Genomic DNA, 22,337 nt, shown 5'->3' with positions numbered 1-22,337 from the left:
ACCAGGTGCTGGTGGCGGGCGCGGACATCTTTACTCAGGGCACGAGCCTGCCGGTCCCCCCGCCGGTGCTGTACCGGCGCCATCTTGAGTAGGGGCATGCTCTGCCCTCAGCGCTGAGGTTAGCTGCCTCAGGAGCCATCTTTACTGAGGTCAACACCCCCCCACCCCACCCCCCCCAAAAAAAAAACCCAAACCCAAACCCTAAAAATCCCAAACCAGCCCCCTCAACACCTCACGAACAACCCGCGGGGCCCCCAGCCCGCCCCTCTCCGCAGGCAGGGCGGTCTCCCCCCGCCGCGGGGCCGCTCCTCCCCACCGCGCCGCCGGGGCCGGCGAGTCAGCTGACGGCAGCGGCCGTTTCCATCATGGCCGCCCGGCCGGGGCGGCTGCCGGCGGGGCCGGGGAGGCGGAGAGGCGCGGCGGAGGCCCGGATCCTGCTTCTCCTCTGGTTCGCGAGTGCAGCCGTGGAAGCAGCGGCGGGCACGGAGCCGCTGCTCAAGTGCGACGAGCTGAGGCTGGGACAATATCCTGAGCGCGGCCGGGGCCGGGGCCGGGGCGGGCGGCGGGGGCTCGGTTGCTATGGCGATGGGGCCCGGGAGGGCGGAGGGGCCGGCGGCGCCTCGCCCCGGGTCCGGTTTGCCTGAGGCTTGCCCAGCCGCCTCCGGTGGAGGGGAAGGGGGAGGCGGAGGGTGCGAGGTGCCTGACGGGGAGGGGGATCCCCTCGGGTGTCAGAGGAGGCCTCCGGGAAGGAGCCCCTCGGGGGTCTCGGCTGGAAGGAGCCGGAGAGGGCTCCCCACATTTTGGGGGATGGCAGAGTGGAGGTTTGGGGTGTGTCTGATTTTTCCAAAGAGAAAATCCCGTGGGACGAGATCTCCCCCGCCCCTACGCCTCCTCGTTTTCTGCAGGGCGCGGGAGGGAGACGGGGTGGCTTTGCCAAGCGTTGAGCCTTCCTCCCCAGTCAGAGGGAGCAGGGCGCAGGTGTTGCAGGCTCTGGCTGCGGGGCTCCTGGCTCTCCAAAGGCGCGTCAGGCCTTCCCCAGAAAATGCTTGTTGATGGTAGCTGACAGTTATTGATGTAGCTGCTGATCAAAAGTGTCAGGAAGGCAAATCTTGGAAAAGCTAACTTCATCTCCTGCTTTCCTCGGCCGTGGGAATTCAGACCTCTGGAAATAAGTTCCTATGTGTTTGCTTTTTTTTTTTTCTTTCTAGTCCAAATTCCTGGCATTTCAGGTGCTCGTTTTTAGGTGTTCCTTGAATTGTGTATGTTACTGTAGATTTAGTCTTCTTAACCAAATGTCTCAATTTAAAGGTACTCTGATATTGAAATAAGGGAAGAAGACTAGATGAGGCGTGCTACCTTATTGCCTTCAAATACAGAGCCTGTAACTGATAAATATTGTAGTTCCTTTAGGTAGTGCTGACTGCAGCACTAATTAAACATAGAGCTTATGCGATATGTTGGTGTATTAAATTGGATTAGCAGATTTGCTCTATGGTAATGTGCTGTTTCTGGTTTGGGGGATGGGTAGGAAGCAGAACTAACATCAAGGTGCATCTTAAATCCTCAGGGTTTAAAGAGGGTGGAATAGATTACTGTTAAACCTATTGTAGTGTTTCATATAAAAAAGTTTTCCTCAATTACCTGAACATATATGTGTGATGAGCCTAAAATAGACAATAGTACACAAGAACCAATGAATTGTACAAATCACACAGCATATGGTAAGGATTTCTAACTTGTAACATATATTGACAGTAGCTACGTTTTCCAAGGAAGTGTTCAGTTTATGCATTTGTGTATCTGCTAGATGAGCTTTACAAAATATGGGATTAGTAATATCATTAGTATGAAAGCCTAAAACATTTGTGTGGATTTGATGCTTTACTAAAAATGAATAAATACATTGTCTCTGATTGGTACATTTATAAGTGAGGGTTCTGGTAAATCTCTTCAATGTATGTTATATCCTCCAGGCTCTGTCCTGCACTACTGTGATTAAAACCAACCATTCCTGTCATACTGGTTTTGCATATACTTATTAGAAGAATTGACACGTGACACAACAGCCTTCAAAATCTTCTGGTTTTAATTTTTCTTTTTAATGAAACACGGTGCCTTCCATCATCAGGAGTTTTAGGCACCATGAGGCTCTGTTTTGAAAACACATTTATTTTGATGTTAAGTTCTGATGTACTTTGGAGTACAACAGAAAAATGCTTAAATTGATCACTTGGTTTACTACGTATGTTTAGCTTTTCTGATGTTCTCAGGCATTGAAATAAATAGCCTCTGTGTTGGCTAATAGCACAACAGTTTTGCTTTACATGCACTGATGTTTAAAATACATGTGTATGCTTGTATCTTGTATTTTGTTTTCCATAAATGCTGAATAACTTTCTTCACTGGGATGCTCAGGGATAGTGATGGTTTTCCAAATACTTCAGATACTGGATGAAAGTACTATCCCAAATGGATCCTTTTTTAAGTTTTTTCCAGCCTTTACATCATCTTTGACATCATATTCCTTATTATAAACATCCAGTCAGTGAGCAGAAACAATATTCTGTAGGTTGAGATTGATCACAGCTCAAATTGTTAGTTGTCTAGCAGCCATATGTTTGTACTTAATACACTATACATTTGAACAGGAAATAAGGTTCTGAGTGGGGAAAGTTGCTAAATTAATTAACGTTGTTTTCTGTGTCTATATAGACTGTTTTACACACATAGCAGTTTTTAGATTGGCCCCACCGTATTTGAGTAGCTTCCTGTTACAGTATTATCTAAGTAATAAAAAGTTAATCTTCTGGATCATGCTTGAAGTACTACCATTTCAGAACATCTTTCTGGGATCCATCACCCAAACAAATAAGGGTTTAATTCAAAGCATCCAAGTAGTCTCATTGACTAGCGGATTTCAAATCTTCCTGGCATGACATTGACGGGAAAACTGTGGCCTTTCCTATACCAATATATTTAAATTCCTCTGGGTTTCTTCTAAATAAAAGAATGCACTGCTTTCTTTGCTTTTTTTTTTTTTATTACAAGAAGGAATTTTTTGGCTGTTACTGATACTGACGGCCTGAAGTTAATTTATTTTTGGGTCCCTATGCATTAAGGGTAGATAGTTTAAAAAAAAAAAAATCCAAATCCTAGTCTTTTTGCCTGCAGGTGTTATCGGAAAATCCGTTGAACCTGTCTTGCTGTTTTGTTGTAACCAATCAACAGGACTCAAATACTGAAAACTGATAGAAAGTGGGTAAAGGACTAGACTTTTTCTCTTTAAAACAACAGACCTCAGCATTGGAGAGGGACTAATATTCTGGTAATACATTGCAGACTTTTAGCAGATGTTACTTTCTGCTGTGATTTCCACTTTGGTTCTCTTAAGAGTCAAGCCTTAGCTTAGAATAATAGAATAATTTGGGTTGAAAGAGACCTCAGGAAGTCATATAGTCCAACCTCTGCTCAAAGCAGTGTTGGCACTGAATTCAGACCAGGTTGCTCAGGGCTTTGTGCAGTCAGATCTTGAAAACCTCCAAGGATAGTGATGGTACCACATCTCTGGGCAGCTTGTTCCAATATTTGAGTGTTCTCATGATGAACAGTTTTCTGTATGTCAGGTTCAGATTTCCCATTAACTCCTAACTGAGCCAAAATGGAAATTACAAGAGAATTAGGGCAGCAATTAGATTTGTATATTTTGCTTAATATGTATCATGCAAAAAGAAAAGTTAGTCATAGGACTGGCTTAAAAAAAATATTTTTTTAAAAGTAGTATGGCTGTGTGTACTGTGCTGTGTATGAAGGCTGTTGCACAGTATAACTTCATTTGTATATTTCACTTGTGTCTTGTCAGAAAAATGCTACAGTACCCAATCGGTTACTGCTTAATTTCAAATAATTTTTTTGTCCTCAGTTCAATGTCTGCCAGCACCAAATATTACTTGCAAAGATCACCTTGGCGTAGAAAAAGTATTTACGGGACATGAAGTTGGATTTTACAAGCCTATTGCATGTCGCAATGTGTAAGTTTTTGGGGTTTTGTTATAATTTGTCTTTGTTTTCACATTGAACTTTTTCTAAAATAGGGTGATGTGTTGCCAGAAGGAAAAAAGGAAGTAAAGCTGCCCAGCAGTTAATGCTCTAATAAACACTGTAGGTAGTATAATGATACAACATGCATGTTTATAAGTCATTCTGTCTCAGCCATGGGCACATATTTCTTTTTTTACTTATGTTTGTGTCTTTGCTTTACCTTATGCTTTAGTTAGTACTTTACCCTGGCAAAAATTTGCCTCAAATACTAAGGCTACGTTTCACATATGCTTAAAATCTGCACAGCTGCTGAAAGGATCTGTCTGGGGACGCTTCTCCATCCCTTTCCCTGACATGCCCCGCTGTATACTGAATCAGGGAACTGATCTGGGTTTGAACTAACTTGGACCAGTTCCCCAATTTGAGTCACAGTACAGTTGCTTCAAGTGCTTGTGCCAGCACAAGGATGAGGGCAGCTCAAGGATAAGAGAGAGTGGAGAAAGGAGGGCTGGACTGGGCTGCTCTGTTCAGTGGCAGCACTGGTTCGTGCCAGTTTAAAGTGTGCCTGTAGCTGCAGTTTAAGTTGTAGTATGCATGAATACTGCGGGAGTCTAAGTCTCTTTCCAGTTCCTCAAAAAATCTCTCTTAGAGGAACTCTTTGCTATTTTTAAACAACATTTGTATTTAATCGAGTCCTCTGTGTCTTTTAAGAGTCTGTTTCTGAAACGTGAAAATGATGGACCTGTTTTTTCTAAAGCACATTGTGAGCAATGGAGAGCTCTGGATACTCATAAATGTTCCAACTGGCCAATGCTAATGATCAGTGAACACCTGTCAGTACCATTTGTTTCTCCTTTTTGGGGGATTCACGCAGGAGCTTTTTTCTTTTGTCCTACTGGAATCTCTGGAAATTAAAACTCCAGTAATATTCACTGGGTATTCCTTATCACACTAGTGGGCAAATAACTCTGATGTGATACTTACTGCTCAATAATTTGCCTAACTCAGAAGTATAGCTCTGCCTCTTAGTTTCATAAATATTTTCTCTGTATTTAGTCTTCTCAACAGTCAAAGCTGAGCAAATTGAAGAAAACATATTATTACGTCTAATCAAATTTAAATGCTAGCAAACTAGACTTCAGTCACATTTTTGTCCAGAAACAATTGCGTTTCAGTCCCATCTGTGATGGGGACTGAGAATATGATGAGCTATATTAGTTTAATAAAATGGCTTCCTCTTTGGAGTAGACAGCAATTCTTAGCTTTGGAGTTTTTTGTATATATATTTTTTTGGTTTAATGTATTTTTTTGAAACATTTTTAAATTTTCTTTGCATTTATTAATTAAAACAACCCAAATCTATGTAGGCAGAAAAAATGTCTGTCTTCTTATGATGACTGTCACTTGATTGTGACTATTATTTATGGTGAAATAATCAATGGTTATACTACCAAAAGAACTTGCTGTGGCTTTTCCAGTCCTGTGACTGCTGGTATGGCAGAAGGGGAAGAGGACCGTTTGTGGGCTTGCTAAAAGCTCCAGTAAATTACAGCTGTGAATGTAGAAAGAGTTAAGCAAGCATGCCCTTGATAAAGCCCCAAAGCCAGTTAAAAATGGCACCAAGATTAATGTTACCATCTTTCATATATACACTTGTTTAAAAAGCGGTCTAATAACTCATCATTTTATGAGCCTTTTATAAGGCATTTTGAATGTTGCCTAAGTGTTAGAAACATTATTTTAAGCAGGAATCTCCAGCCTGATATTACAACAATAGACCTGCCCTTTCTACTGCTATTTGGAGATTTTCCAGCATCTTATCTGAGTGTTGATGGAAACTGTAACTGTCTTTTGGCAGAAATAAGTGCACATCATTTAACCAGAAAATTGGTTTGAGAAGGCATCTTCCCATAGCCGCGTTGTCCTAGCATGGGGACACCAGGTTAATCTCTATCCCTAGTTTTTGGAAGGAGCAAATCAGGAAGTTGTCCTTAGCCAAAACTATAATTTAACAACAGTCCAGATAACAGTTCTGGGATCCAGTTATTTTCGAGCAAGACCAGGAGATGATGTATGTTTCTATAAGTGGATGTGTTCAAGTTGCTCCTAGTATTAGTTCAAGGAAGAGCTTGTAAGTGCTAATAAGGTTGCTGCAGTGAAGAAGTACCAGGAGCCGGGATTATTTTGGTTTGGTTTTAATTTAATGTTTTGGAGGTAGATGTTTTGCCAAATTCTAGAATTCTCCAAATTGGCACTCTGTCATGTATTTTGGTTAATGTGTGCAGGCCCTGATTCTGCAGACTTGGAAATGTCCGTTGCTCAAGTATTGCTGTTCCAGGCAAGGAGTCCATCAAATGGTGATCTGTGAAATTCATGAAGTTCAGCGTGGACACATCTTTGAGCAGTACTAAGAGAGCCTGAAAGAGCAGAGAGACTACTGTGACCTACAGCAGTACCTGCATATTATCGACTGCTGTGGGAGGGCTGGAAGAAAATGTTTTTAACATGGCAGCTGGAAGAAATGTATGCAGAAAAAAATAAAGATTGCATGAGGCTGAGAAGCAAGAAAAATTCAGAAGAGCACCTGAAAGAAATGGCATCTTTTACCCAATGGTAGAAATTCCTTTAGGTGCCTGGGATGTGTTATTTTCCTACTTGTTGGCTTAGTCTTCAGTGCATATATTTATCTGTAAGCGAGTATGGTGAAGGAAATACGAGAGTGGATGCAGCCTTGTTACAGTATTAACATACTTCCACTTCATACTAGGTTTCTTCTGCCTGTCAGTTTGATGTTGACTAGGTTGCAGAGCGATCTGCTTGGAAAAGCATCTCGGCGCATAGGCAAGTGCTCAGTTTATTACTGGTTTTGATCAGGAGCATCTCAAATTAACCTGTTTTCCCACCTTTTATGTCAGAGCTCTTTTTATGTTTTAGTGTCCTTGGAGGGTTGTTGACACTTTGTAGTTGCTAAACAATTTCCAACAGTTTACCTCAACTTCTAAATAAAACCATTAGTGTTCTTTACAGTGGAAACAAGTCAGTTCTAAAGATGCTAATTTATGTTACGTTAGGTTCCAGGAACGCCCAGTATGTTCTGTGTTGCTAATAAGTGCTAAGTAACAAATACTGAGGTAAGAGTCATGATTTAATCACTTAATGTTGCCATTAAGTTTTAAAGTCAGTAAATCTAGATAATAAGCAAAAAAAGGTAGATCTTTATTTGGCATTCAAAGTGCTTAATAAATGTGTTTGGACCTTTCTTAGCTGCTGTCTTTGTGAAACTCTGTTTTATTCAACTGTCAACCAAGAGTTTAATTTGGGCTTATTAAGTAATTGCTGGCACATAGCAGTGCACGTATCAAAACAGTGAATTATTGAATATTTTTAAAGTTCTAATTACATTTGGGTTTGCTTTTCTTTTCAGAAGCTAGCTGTTTGCCAATGCAGCAAAGGGTGCAGCAAGTTCTAGCATTGATAGCTATATGTTTCTAGCTTGCTTATCAGTGTAAAGTTCACGTAGAATCAGAATGGTTTAGGTTGGAAGGGACCTTGAAGATCATCCAGTTCCACCCCCCGCAGGGACACCTCCCCCCAGCCCAGGTTGCTCCAAGCCCCGTCCGACCTGGCCTTGAACACCTCCAAGGATGGGGCAGCCACAGCTTCTCGGGGCAACCGGCACCAGGGGCTCACCACCCTCACAGGGAAAAATTTCTTCCTAATATTTAATCTAAATCTACCTTCTTCCAGCTTGAAGTCATTGAGCAATGACTAGAAGTTACAGATGGTTAGGTGGCCACATCACTCCAGCTGTTGGCACGAATAGTGCCAATTAGTATAAATCTCAAAGTCTTGTGTCTGTGTATTTTGTATGGGTAACCATGGGATGCTTAACTTTAGGCTACCTCTCTACGTACTCTCAACAGTTCTTTTCATTTGTGAGTTTGTGCCTTTAGAGTGTAGTAAATGGATACAGGAATTACCCTTTTTGTTGAATCCTTCCTGCAGCTTCTTCAACCAGTGGCCATGGTTCATTTCTCCTCCAGATCTCATTGCAATTACTGTCTCTGTTGACATCTCGCCTGTTTATCCTGTTCCTCTTGATTTGTCTGTGTGTGAGACTAATGCCTACAGACAGTATGCATACCCCTCTTAGCTTTCTAGGGTTGTCTCAGTAGGGCTGAACTGTTAGGAAGTGCTCTGTAAAACTGGGAATGTATCAGCAACTGAATTGTGTCTTTCTTGATGAGGAATCATGATTTAGTTTCAGAAAAATCTGTATTCTGCATGAGTATACTTGAGTTGCAACAGCTGAGGTTGCTTTAGGGAGGATGCCGACCCAATTTGAAAGCTTAGCATTATGAATTCTGTGTCCATTAATTGAAGATAAATAACAAGCCTGTTTTGGGTTTTTTAAACCGAAGCAGCAGGCAAATGAGTCACTACTTTAATTTTGAAAAGTATGAGTGAATATATTTTGCAGTCATTGTCGACATTACTTGTTTCTTTTGACAGAAATGGATACTCCTACAAAGTGGCGGTGGCTCTGTCCTTATTTCTTGGATGGTTGGGAGCAGATAGATTTTATCTAGGCTATCCTGCATTAGGTAAGTTTATTTCCTTTTTTTTTTTTTCTTTGAAGTAAAGCTTATTGTTATGACTGAGTTGTAAGTGTATACTTATGTTTTGAGTAATGAAGGCTGACAGTTCGAGTTTTAATAGTTACAATTGGAATCTTTACCTTCCTGCATTATCCTCAGCCTGCTTTCTGTTGGAGTGGCGACAAATGGATATATAGTTGTCGAATAGATAAAATCCTAATAAGCAAACATGATTATTGCTGTTCATAGTGTTGCTTTACATTTGCTTTGCATTAATGTTTACCACAGCATTCTTTGTGAGGCACTGAAACAGAAGTGGTTTTGACTGATGTGCCAGCTACTTAAATGATGCTTGATTTTAACAGGAAAATAGTGGACAAACTTTACAATAAACCTAGTGTTTTGGGCTTTGGAATTTGTTGTGACAAATGCATACCTTCAAGATAGCTCACAATATTAATAACAGTTCTGCAGCAGCTGTGACCTTTAATAAGACTTACCTATAGTTAGTGTTTTTAGGACCTGATTCCCAGGGTGATGGTGCCACTGGCTTTTAAATAAGGGAAATACCTTAGTGTGTTAGAACTATTTTCGCTGGCCAGGATTTTCTTTATTTCTCAGCTAGGCAAATGGAGTAAATGTAAGTCTAGATAGCATGGAGCAATGAATTGGAAAAAGCTATATATGTTACTGTCACTTCAGCTAAGAGTTTTGAGTTTCTGCCCATTAAATGCAAACTCTTGTTTTTTCAATAACATTGTCTGTCCTTCTCGATAATATTGTGTTATTATCTGTGTCTTTTTTCCCTGAGATTCTGTCATTAGCACTTACTTTGTCCATCTGTTTCACAAAAACGTATATCTTTGGAAGCAGTCAATAAGGTGCACCTTTTTGTTACATCATTGGATTTGGTATAATAATTTGTGGTAATTATTTTGTAGTATAATATAGTAATGTAGATGTATAAATCCTCTGGTTTTATATAGTTCTTTACAGCTCATGCTTGTTAACCCTACTGGAATATACTGTAGCCAGTAGCCATAGTTAAAAGACTTAAAATTAAACTTTTCCAAAGTCAAGTTTTCAAGTTTTGGAAGGTAGACAAGACAAAAGCAAATAGGTAAGAGTAGAAAAGGAAAAAAATATATCCACAAATGGGATTCATTGACAGTGGTTGATTCGGGGTTTTTTTAGGTCATCCATGCTTTGGCAAAAATGGTTAAGAAAGGTAATAGCACTGAAATATTTTGTACAAGCGTAATGAAGACTGTAAATGTTCTTTGGTTTATTTTTTTCCCTTTTCTATTGCTTAAAGAGAGCACAAATACAAACAAGCTATTGAATATGAAGAAATCAGGAAGGCAACCTCTTCCTCCCTCACACACTGTGAACTAAACCATAAGTTATTACTACGTAAGAGCACTATTTTTTCCCTCCATATTTTAGAGCAGTTTATTTTCTCAGCGTGATCTCCTTGTGGGGAGGGAAGTGAGGAGGACAAAAAAACCATCAAATTCACCCTGCAGTCCAGAAACATATTCCAGGTTCAGAAACAGTTCTTCTACATCCAGTAACATAATGGAGCAGCCAGTTCCTCAAGCAAACTGGAGCTGCTGCTGGAACCAGCAATGGTCAGAGAACTGCTGGGTTCTTAAAATGCCGGCTGATGGTGAGGCTCAGGAGCAGAGCTTGAGAGGAGATGGTATAAGGAGTGTCACAAATAAATATCTTAAATGGGGACTGCACTTGATACAGGTAATAACAAAGTAAACTGTTCACCGGAATTTGACAGTATTTAATCATCTTAACTGTCATTTCCTAAGGCTAGAATTTCTTTAGCTGGCTGTTTCCCTTATGTTTTGTTACGCTACTGCCAGTGCTGATACCCAGGCTAACTATGTCTGGCTGCTGCAAGTCTCGTGCATCAGCCACTGGAAACAAGTTGTTTTAAACAATTATTTACTTAGTTTTTTGCACATTTAAGTGTTGTAATATTGCACATAGGCATTTCTTCTAATCAGCTGAAAGTCCATCCTACTACTATTCTTTTATCTTCATGGTCGTTAGGTATATTTTCCCTGTTCTCTCTGACTACTTTGTTGTTCCATGGAGGGATTATAAACTGTCTCCCAAGCTCCCAAGAGGTTATAAATCTGGCTAGTTCCATCTTGTCAACTATGGGAGCTCTATCCAGACAGCGGGATGCTCTCCCTGCGGCGTGCATGCAGTTACTCTCCCACTCTCCTCCACATGCAGCCTCATCAACAGGGCATGGGGGAGAGGAGGTGGTATGCAGGACAGATTGCTGCTTCTGAGAGAGGGCAAGCGCAAAGGAGGAGGCAGAGGTCCGGAGACCTTCAGGTGTTTGACCAGGAGCAGGCTTGTTCTTTGGAAAACAGCCCGGTGGTTTTACTAGCAGGTATTGTGTGGCACAGCACACGTTGTGGCTCTGGGGAAGAGATGCTCTGGGATGCCGCACTGGCTGATGTTATCAAGGTGCTTTCTCTTTTGCCTCCAAAGTGTGCTGGCACCTGTAAGCACAGCGAGGATATGCTTTTCAGCAGGAAACTGTATTTTCCCATACAGCACAGCCTGCAACTGACTTAAATGCAACAAATATGCATTGCTCTTCACGCTGTCGATGCCTGGCTAAAGAGACAAGTGGCTTCACAATGAGTATTTCATTCTCAAAATAACCTAGATGTTTGCCTAGCTCAGCTGAAGCATTACTTACAATGTATATAGTACTCATTGTATTATATTCATGAAGGTACTGATATTAAAAAAAAATATAATTTTAAGACAGCCTCCTTCTTCTAAAGGCATTTTCCAAATGAAGTCTGCCTTGCGTGGCAACTTCCAATGAAACATTTATCTGTTATTTGCTATTCCCATATATTTTCTATTAATCTTTCATTTATTCATACAAAAAATAACATTTTTGAATACCAGTTAAAAAGAAGAGTTTATATATGTGTATATATATATTCAAAATAAATTCCTATTTCAGCAAAAATATAAAAATGATACAAAGGATTGTTCTCCAAAGTAGCATGTTCTGAAAATCAAATCAGCATGTGCTGCAACTCATGAGATGGCAGAAAGTCTTCTTCTATTCATAAGTAAATTTTGCAGCTCAAGTTGGGATTTTTTCTGTCTGTGCCTCAGTCAAAGAAAAGAAAATTTCCAGTAACTTGGTTATCAACTTTTGCCTCTCCTTGTTTAAGAGTATTTATCTGTTAAAAAAAAATAAATTGTTAATGTTTAAAATCTTTAAAGTGTGTTCAGGATGTAGAAATATGAATATGTGGTTTGTTTTTTTTCCCAGATAATTAAAGATGCTTAGGTCTGTTTCTAGAGTGGGGTGTGTGTATGTATATATTTTTTGGAGGATGTGGAGAGTTGGGATGTGATTGCCACCAGAAACCTATGAACTTCATAGTGACTGGCTTAAAGCTACAGTTAAATTTTATTTTCCTTTTTTAGGTTTGTTAAAGTTCTGCACTGTAGGATTTTGTGGAATTGGTAGCCTAATTGATTTCATACTTATTTCAATGCAGGTAAGTCAGGGCTTTCAAAACAAGATACAAATCTGTGCTTGTTAAAGCTTTGATTTGATTGCTAATTCTTTGTTAGCATTTTAGCCTTAAGAACCTTTGTGTATTGAAAAATAAAGGCATTTGTTTTAGCTCTGTTTGTAGATTGAAGTTGTAGAATATAGATACAAAATATCAATATATTTGTTGTTTGAATTAAAAAATTAGATTAGCTATCTGTACATACTTGCAATGAATAGCTTGGAAGCTGTAACACCATAAATTCACTTTGTCAGAACCTATGAGCTCTTTATGAGACACAGAGTGTTGGACTTTACATGAGATGCCCTGCTGTTCCCAGAATCCTGAAGTTCTGCATTTGCATGTGCTTTATACAGATGGAGCCCATCATCTGGGGTGTCCATGCAGTTTGCAGGAGAGAGGACATTGCCACTATTTTTTCTGCCTCTACTCCAAACACAAGTCACATATCACCTGAGAGCTGTGACCGTAGGATTCATGATGGTTAAATCCCCAGCTGGGGTGGCATCTTGTGACACCGTGAAATTGCCAAATTGTCTTATTCTACAGTGCATCTATTTAGCATGAACTATAAATTGCCTTTGAGGAACTTAAAATGCATTGCCGATATAGAAATTGTTTATATGGGTTTATAGAAAAATATTTTAAAAGTAAAGTATACGCATTCTCAGATTCCTTTCTATGCTATCACAGTGATCTTGCCTCAGATCACTTAGAGATACAGTTGAGAGCATCTTTCATCTCTCCTTATTCATCTCCCTGTTGACCCCACATCAATTTAGCATTTCCAGAACAAAAAAGCCATGATCTTCTCTCCTTCTCTCCATTCCTTACCTGTGCAGTATTTCAAAGATAGTTGTCATCAACCTAATTCTCTCCTGCCTACCCTCTTTTGTTCAGGAAAAGTGGTTTGGAGCCCACTCATTTGTTAGCCTAATTTTGTGCCGCAAATCCTCATCAGCTTAACCTAGTACCAGTGCCTGGCTGTGTAATTTGGTTGATTAGAAACCCTAGGGAAATGTTCCTTCTGAGACAGTGCTTGCTAAAATAGTTAAACTACAGCATAACTTCAAAATAAATCTAGTTTCTGTTTGACTAATTAAGCATGACTAATTTTATGATGGGAAAATTAGCTGTAATTGAGACATTAGCACAAAGTGTATATTTCACTTCATATTGAAAAGTCTTGGTTCTTTTTCTCTTGTAGATCGTTGGACCTTCCGATGGCTCCAGTTACATTATAGATTACTATGGAGCAAGGCTGACACGGCTCACTATTACCAATGCAACGTTCAGGAAAATGCAGACCTATCCTTAACCCTGGCAGTAAGTGTCACGAACGCATAGGTGCATTTTATGTTTACAGATGGATCCAGTCGTCCACTGAAATTGCTGGTGACTTATTAATAACACTTCATCAGAACTGAGTGTTAAATGTACATTGAACAAAGATGATAAAATATGAAAATTCCTCAAGTGAATGAGTTTACCTCAAAGGCGCCGAGTTTCTTTGTGACTGCTCTATTTCTGTGAGCACATAGTTTGTTGCTAAGTTGTACCATTTGTGAAACGTGCAGACTTTTGCAATTTGCACTGGTGGTTTTCTGTATCTGTAAGTATAATTTTGAGCGTTATAGAGAGGGGGAGAAAGAGTTGTTCAGAACAACTGTGCTGTTCTTTAGTCCATTGAAATTGATGAGAGTTTTAGTATGGATGAGCCAGGATTACACTGGGGGTTTGTTTTCCTGACTATGTGTGGCAGTTTATAAATGAACTTAAATATCCCAAACCACAGAAACTGCTTTTCTTTCTATCCTGTTATTTAAAATTCAGATGGCCCTAAATCTTGTGCTGGTGTATCCTGCAAAATTCTACTCATTGAAATAATAATTTCTGTAAAGCTTAAAGACAAATTTTGTCCAGATGCAAAATTTGGTCAGTGCTGATCAACAGTAGAAATGTGGATGCATAAAAAATAGAAGCATAGATGACACATCACAAAAAAAGAGGATGGATGTTGGGGTGCCTGGAGGTTAGAACAGGAAATAATTGTTCTGCTTGTTTTGATTATTTTTTTTTTTTTTCCCTCTCCTTTGCAACCATCCATAGTGAAATACATACCTTCTTTTTCTGAAAATAAATTGGTGCATGTGTTTTACAGCTACAGAATGTAAAAAAAGAGAATTCTTTGTACTAATAAAGCCCTTAAAAGGTTCTTATTTTAGTTCAGTTGTGTTTCAGTGATAAATTCTGTGTCCTTTAAAGTTGTTTGACCAAAGTCTTTAGGACAACCAAGATTTACCTAGATGCTCTATTAAAGAGAAGTATATACTCATAGAGACAGAAAACATGTCAACAGTATCTTCATGTTGTTTGACCAATTTTAAACATTCCCTTCACCTTCTAATGAAAACTGGCAGTAACTGAGTGATAGAAACTTTAGTGTAGATTTTTCTTTTTTTAATTTGGGCTATTCTTTTGTTTTTCAGATGAAACTTTCAAAATATTATTTATGTGTGCAAAAACGATATTTTTAAGGGAATTCCAAAAAATGAGATTCCTAAGTTGATTTTTAAAAGTGCAATTTATGGGTTTTAGTCTCTTTTAAACCTACATTACGACCGGTGCACAGAAAGCTTTGTAAAGAAATCCTGTTTTTTTTCCAAATTAGCATAACCTGACTTATCATATATAGAGAATAAACCACAAGGAATACGTTGTGCTTAACATTAATTCTTCCCTTCATGCAAGTAAGATGTAGTTTTGGAATCCTTGTTAACATGCGTTTTACTTGTGTGTTCAAAGAGACAAGAACACTCTGTTATCTTCGTTCACTTGCTTGATATTTGTTGCATCTCCCTTTTGTGTCTTTCACTGAATGCTCTTTGTGCATGTCAGTTTTGTTTCCTGACTTTCAGAAACGGGAAGTGGATCGAAAATAAATGTTTGAATCAAATAAAATCTCATGGCTAAGACCATCCTGTGACTTGCCTGCTTTTTGTTTTTTAACCCCGAAGCTGTGAAAATGGGAAGACACCATGGACGTTATAATAAAAAATAGCCTTGGGCAGCTCATCACACAAGGTTTCATTCAAAAATGCATCTCCATGTGTAGAAGTAGCAGCGGGTTTGGCTTAATGATTTCAGGAGTCCATCTTGTGCTTCGTTATCCGTAAAAGAATATGGGAGCTATTTTGTGTGAATCAGATGAAAATATGATTAGTTGTGAGGTCTGTCAGATAGTTTGTTAATCCCAGAAACCTAGTAGCCAGCAGAGAGAGAGATTTGTTATTCCAAGTTACAGTATTTCTGTAGAAACAGAAGATGTTTGGAACTGAAGGAACAGGGGTTGTTTAGCCTGGAGAAGAGAAGGTTGAGGGGAGACCTTATCACCCTCTACAACTACCTGAAAGGAGGTTGTAGAGTGGTGGGGGCTGACCTCTTCTCCCTGGTGACAAGTGATAGGACGAGAGGAAGTGGGTTCAAGTTATGTCAGGGGAGGTTTAGATTGGATATTATGAAACATTTTTTCACTGAAAGGGTTATTAAATATTGAAATAGGCTTCCCAGGGAGGTGGTGGATTCGCCATCCCTGGAGGTGTTTAAAAAAAGGGTAGATGTGGTCCTCGGGGACATGGTTTAGAAGTGTCAGGGTAGGTTAATGGTTGGACTTGATGATCTTAAAGGTCCCTTCCAACCTCAGCAATTCTATGATTCTCTGTGTGTCAACCCATCCAGGAAATAAAAACTGCTATGGGATTCTTTCATCCTGATGCTCTCTGGGTTTGTGACACCAGTGCATGTTCTTGTCTGGACTGCACTGCTTTGTCATAGCAGTCGGAATGAAGCTATGGGTGACCCGACAGAGCAATATTGTGAACCTTAGCAGAATTTTATTTTTCTTCCCTTTAGATGGTATTCCACTTGATCCTCTACGTTGTACTAACAACTTTCCACTTCTTTCACAACCCTCTCCTTTGCCTGTAAATCCTTTTAGAATTAGTGGCACCTTTGGAACTTGTATTGGATATTGTTGGAATTATATTCTATATCTGGACACATGATCTGCGTTTCTATATGCTTGTTTGGTTGCGTAGCTGAAGTTTAGAGAGGGTTAACTGAGTAAGCAGATAGTACGCAGGGCCAGGAGAGAGTTAGTGAGGTCTTTGTTTTCATCTTGTAATTGTCAGCTATGGCATGTTTACCATAAGGGCTGTGAAAAGTGTGATGCAAGATGTAAAGCTGTCCCACTGTGTTAATAATAAATTGGCTACAGTAATATTTATCAAAATGTCTGTCCTGTGATGATTTTCTGTGTTGTTGCCTGCTTTAGCTTTCTCCCGTCAATCAAGTTGTCCATCCTAGTGTTTCTGTAGTTCTGATTGCTCTGACTGCACTGGAATAGTCTCTCTGGATTGTTTTCCCAAAAACAGTTGCAAAGCAATAAAAATAATTAGACAATGTACTCTGTCATCCTCCTGCCTCGTTCCCAGATAAAATGATATCTGCTGGCCTTGCAGATATTCAGGAATCCTTTCAACACTCCAAGAAGATAGAGAAGTATTTTTCTGTATCTGTAAAAATAAAGAACATCATAAAAAGTAAAGGCCGGAGTTTAAAAAAAGAATTTGAAGTGCCTAGGCTTTAAAAACCTGTATAAAGCTATTTGCTGGAGGTGCGCCAGATCCATGCCAGCAGGTAAATCCAAATCTTCTCTAAGTACCAGTGCAGTTCAGTCATTGCACAAATGACTCCATAAACCTGTCTTTTTTTTTTTTTTTTTTTAATGTCCATGTTGGAATTTTCTGGAAATGTGTTTAACCGTGATCTAAAAGAGCAGTAGCTGGTAGAAACATTGAGCTTTGGACACTTTGCATTCACTCACACAGTCCAAAAATGGTTGTACTCAGGTGTGCTTACTGTATTAATAAATTACTCTGGATTGTATTTGTTCAGTTAGGTCAACCTGTGCATGTGTTTAGAGCTTGTTTTCCAGAAGAGTGGATTTAGAGATATTTTAGAACAAACTCTCTGACTAGTTATTCCTCCTGTGATTTAAATCACAACTATGCTATGGCAACTTCCTGTGACAGTATTTTGTTATCCTAATGGTTTCCCTCTCCACCACCACCCACTACTTATTACATGAAGATATCACTTCTGCTTTCAGGACCTGATAACACCTTAAATGTTAGGTTTTATTATGTTTCCAAAGATGTATTACTGTACGTCTGCCAGTAAAACTTCTCAGCTCCACAGGAAGGTCTTTGTGTTTGAAATGCTCCGTTAGAATTTTTTTGGAGAACATCTGTTGTCACCCCATCAAGAATTGTTTCCTTTGTTCCTCAAGAGTATATTCAGTTATATTTGCTTACACAGCGATGTCTATTCAGTCTTCTCACATCTCTTCTCAGTGGTTTTTTTATTTTATTTTTAGATTCATTAGGTGTTCAGTCCATTTCTGCACCGAGAGCCATTCCTGTTGCTTGCTCTGCAGTTTTCAAACCCGTTTCCTCCAGAAAATGATGTTGAATACAATAAAGTTGGGTGGTTATGCACCCAGTTGGGGAAATGCCAAAGGCAAGATTTTGCAAGCATCCATACCTTTCCATTGCCTCATAGGACCTTCGCTAATTGTGTGATTGCCTATTATTTCACTAATACATCACATAGTCTTTCAAACTCAGTGTAGTCTCATTCCTAACTACTTTGCCATTTTCATTATTGTAAATGGTCACTATATGGCTTCTTTTACAAATGCATCCTTTTAATTCATTTAAATCATGATTTTTAACCAGCTACTATGTTCTGGGTTCAACCTGCATCACAGCCTGCCAATGGGTGAAATACAAGAGATTATTCTGTTCGCATCTTCTGTCTGGATCTGAGGAGGAAAAATAGCTTAACTTTAGGCATATGCTTAAGTGTTTTGCTAGACTGAAATTTGATCAAGACTCTTCCCACTTTCTTCCTCTCAACCCATCTGTGCTACCCAGAGAACCTTTCTAATCTCTGCGAGTTATAAGAAAATTGCATTCTATATGGAAACCTTCGCACTGACAGGGTAAATGGCTGATAATATTTGATATGGCTCTATGACATCTGATGTGTCACCACTTCTTTTTTTCACCCCAAAGCTGCTTCTCATTTACATTTGTTCATATACCAGCTCTCTTTGTTCATGAATCAGCTACCTTTGGCCGTCCTGCTGCAAGTTCTCAAGTACCTCTAGGAGGAGTTGGACTCTTCAGAGCTGAATCAAGTATGGAGAAATGTCATGGCATCAGATCAGGGAATCTTTTGTATGTATGAAGGAAAGACACATTGGGGAGCAGTAGATGTCAATAAGAGGGGGCTGTTGACTTCAGTTTCTGCAGAAAGCATGTCTGAAACTTCAAACCGTGTTGTCTCTTTGCCTTCTGCTTCCTGAAGGTGGAGCCAAACCCCCTATCAGATCTCCAAATCTTCTGAAGTTGTTCTTTATCGCACGGCAAAGACTTAGCACGCTGGTATTTTTCCTTACACGACAGAGAAAACTGGAAAGTGGATGTGAGGGTTCTGTCTGGCCAAGATGCATTTTGCACTACCCTCACTCTCTAGACCTAAGGCTGTAGCAAAGGAAAAGAGAGGAAATATAAGAATAAAAAGGGCAGTCTCAATGCTGTTTGCACCGTGTGTGACAAAGAGCTAGTTCTATAAGCTCCCGACAAAAGAAAGTGTTCAAAAAATGCTGCTTGTCTCAAATACAAACTCCTTGCTTTTCCCAGCGTTTCTGATTCTTACTTTCCGTGCTTCATTATAATCTCGAACGTACTCATGCTCTGATAATTCTCCATTATACATTTGAATGGCTGCTTTCAAGACTGCAGTGCACTCTCCGAGAAGCACAGTTCTCAGGCTCTGCAGATGCATATGACACAGCAGAATTTTAGGCAGTATAAAAATTATAAAGATCAGTTTCCATTACTGTAATTACTATATAAATCCTATCTTTAAGAGGCTTAGAACTGGCCTATTTAACCTTGGTTTGAGCTGAGGCTTCGTCCAAGTCTGATAAGTTGAACACCAAATTCTTTTTCTTTTTTTTTTTTTTCTTTTCTCTGCAGCATCGTAACTTAGTGGGGAGTGGGGCGGGGAGGGAGATGGATCCAGCGCATCCTCTGCGCTCTGACAGGGTAGTGGCTGTAACCGGGCATATACCTGTCCCCAACCAACAGCAAGACTAAACAAGACGCATATTTTGTTACCTCTGAAAAGCACCGTTTCTCCCTTGGAACCTGTGGCTGCCTCTCTGACACAGCTGTACGCCAGAGCAGGTGTGTGAGACGGCTCGGAGGCAGACGATCTGCAGAGTGCAACTAGCAGCGCTTGGGTAAACGGTCAGATCCTAGGCTGGTTGGAGGGCTGCGGCAGAAATTCCCATCTTTTACGTCATTTGCGCCACCTCGATGAAAGCGAAGGTGCTGGCTGCCCTGGTGCTTCCCTTTCGGGTAGCTGAGATGCCTGGAGCTGCCTCCAGCTGCCTTTTGGGTCAAAGCATTCAAAGCCGAGAAAGACGTTGGCAGCACCATATGCAGAGGTTGGTGATATCCTGCTCTGTTGCTTAAGCCTGCCGGAGCCTTAGCTGTAGGCCAGAGAGCAGCTTTGATACGGATAGCTGTTACTCACTCAAAAGAAAGTCTGGCACGGCGTTTTCCATGGCAGGAACCTGTTCTGCGGTGGGTGCTTTGCCCCCTAGTCAGTAGAGCCGTAGGAATGGATTTATTAATGTATTCTGTTTCCTTTACACAGAATCTTCTTCAAAGTTCCTTGGATTTACCATGGGGAAAACATGGCAAGAACATGTAAGAGGAGATCGCTGCCTGCGAAGAACTGACTGAGTGTTCACCTTGAGCCTGACGAGACTGCCCACCATATGGATTGTGTTGGCAGCGGCAGAAGCCTGGGGAATGCAGAGGTGGGGGGTAATTTTTAGGGCTTTCATTCCATGGTCCCATTGATTATAACCCTATTAAGAGGATGATGCATGCGACTTTTAAGTTATTTTGTTAACTAAGTGTAAGCAATGGATGTGTCATGCTAACAAACATAATTGCTGGTGTGTCTAATACAGTATGAAAGTACAGTATAGTGAATTTAAAAGGTTCTGGTAATCTAAGAATGTTAAAAGGGAAATGTGTGCCGGGGGGGGGTGGGGGTTGGGGAGAAAAACGACTTACTTGACATTCACTGTCTTCCTCCCAGCTCCTTCGCTAAAGTAGGAACAGAATCGGAACAAAAAAATGTTTGTTTTACAGCTGTACCAAGTTACGGCGTGGACTCGTGCTCCCCCCCCTCCTCTCCCACTTGCATCAAGTACATCCTGTACTTTTGGCAACATGTTGACTGGATATTTAAAAGCTGTGAACTGTTCTGAAAGTTTCACATACTGGGTTATGGGCCATGTGTGTTTGATCAAAATTCAATTACTGCACTGTACCATGCTTGGAAACCTATCATCCCAAGTTATGAAGTATGACGAAATAGGCTAATCTAATTGGTTCAGTATGGGAGCAGTATCAACCAAGCTTGTTATGATAAATAGCTTCCTGTGTTAAAGGTTCTCTAGAGCTTAAGTATCTTGGCTCACCTCCCTCTACAAAATAAGAATAGTGTTCCCTGGGAACAGTTACATCACTGTCCCTCTCCTACATTCACAATTAAAGGTTTGTGGATTTTTTTTCATCTTGCTGTTCCTTGAGTAGATAAACCGTGGCCATCTACCCCGTTCCCCACTTCCATCTCCTTCCTCTTCCCTCAGGTTAGGTCGTGTCGTGCTTACCGTGAGTCTGCCTGTTCCGTTTCAGGGCTAGGTAAGGCGAGCTTGACCAGGATGCCAAAACCCACCCCGGGCTGGAGGCTGCGGTTTGTGCGCTGGCGCGTCAGTACGTATGAGACGTCTGTTTGTATAAAGATTTGGGATTTTCGATGTTAAACCTGGAAGCGCTTTAATCTTTCTAAGCATCTAATAAAAGGAATTTCTCTAGTCAATTTTGTAGCTACGGATGTGCTATTATCTTCTTGAAACTGAAATTTTAGTTCATTAGTAGTCAAACGCAAATCCGGTGTGCAAGTGCTGGATTATGACTAGGGAAGGACTATGTTCTAAGCCTGGATTTGTAGGCACTAAATTTGTCACTAAGACAGTGAGCTGTCTCCCGTGAGATGATACTGGCTTCGTGATTTTATCTGGTCCATCTTTGGCAAGGAGTACTTAGCTCGGATTTTGATGTCACAGTAATAGACAGTGTCAAGGGAAAAAATCCATGGAAAAGTGGCTCCTTGTGCTCTGGCGATTCAATTTTTTCCTTTCTTGAACCACACCCCCACGTGCCTCCTGACTCAGAAACCCCCTTCAGGCAAAACAATTGTGTGATGATCATTTTATGATGACATAATGCGGGCCTGATACTGCAAGGGCCTTTAACATCGGTGAAATATCTCCCAAGAATAAAGTTATTCACTTACTTAAGGGCTGGTAGAACGAGTCCTTATGTAAGTGAGTCTTCGTATTAGCCCCCAGACTGCCTAATACCTGGATTAAGCCTGTATGGTGATTAATGCCTATTTACTATATCTGTTATCCCACTGCATTTTGCTCTTCAGCCTTGATTAAGCCCTTTGCTTTACCATTTAAAATGTCCTGCTTAACCTTCTGCTTACAAACGTACGCAGTGCTGAGGTCTGCATTTTTAACTAGAACAAGTTCTACCATAAATAATAGCATTTAATTTTAAAGTGCAACAGCTACAGTCACCACTTGATTAAATGACAAAGAACAGCAATAGCAAACGGGGGAACACAGAGTTTTTCACAACAAATGTCTACGTCCGCGTAAGAGAAAAATATATACCTTCCTGCTGCCGATTAGCACTTTTTGTGCAGTTCTTTATTTTACGTGTTTGTAGAATGTTATTACCAAAAGAGCCTAAACAGTGACTCTCTGCGATTTCCCCAAATATCTTTTGAAGGAGATATAAACTAGATTAATCTGTCTTTATAAAGTTCCCACAAGAAAGCTCACAGACACAGTAGCTTTACCTTCAAAAATAGAATGTGACTGTAGGCACTTATGCTAATCTCT

General features: G+C 40.3%; 1 protein-coding gene across 1 annotated transcript; it reads left to right on the top strand.

The window, feature by feature from the left end:
• Window positions 1-353: 353 nt before the first annotated feature.
• Window positions 354-20,426, top strand: TM2D1 (TM2 domain containing 1). The gene is made up of 7 exons (XM_082483806.1): window positions 354-523; window positions 1,648-1,721; window positions 3,920-4,028; window positions 8,551-8,642; window positions 12,123-12,196; window positions 13,422-13,540; window positions 20,006-20,426. Exons 1-6 carry the CDS (start codon window positions 366-368, stop codon window positions 13,530-13,532), a joined length of 618 nt encoding a protein of 205 aa, XP_082339932.1. The 5' UTR covers window positions 354-365; the 3' UTR covers window positions 13,533-13,540; window positions 20,006-20,426.
• The last annotated feature ends 1,911 nt before the right edge of the window (window positions 20,427-22,337 follow it).

This window comes from Vanellus vanellus (genome assembly GCF_965231255.1).
Source record: "Vanellus vanellus genome assembly, chromosome: 5".
Classification (NCBI taxonomy): Eukaryota; Metazoa; Chordata; class Aves; order Charadriiformes; family Charadriidae; genus Vanellus; species Vanellus vanellus.
The sequence above is the reverse complement of the archived record's forward strand: the minus strand, read 5'-3'. Positions and strand labels throughout refer to the sequence as shown.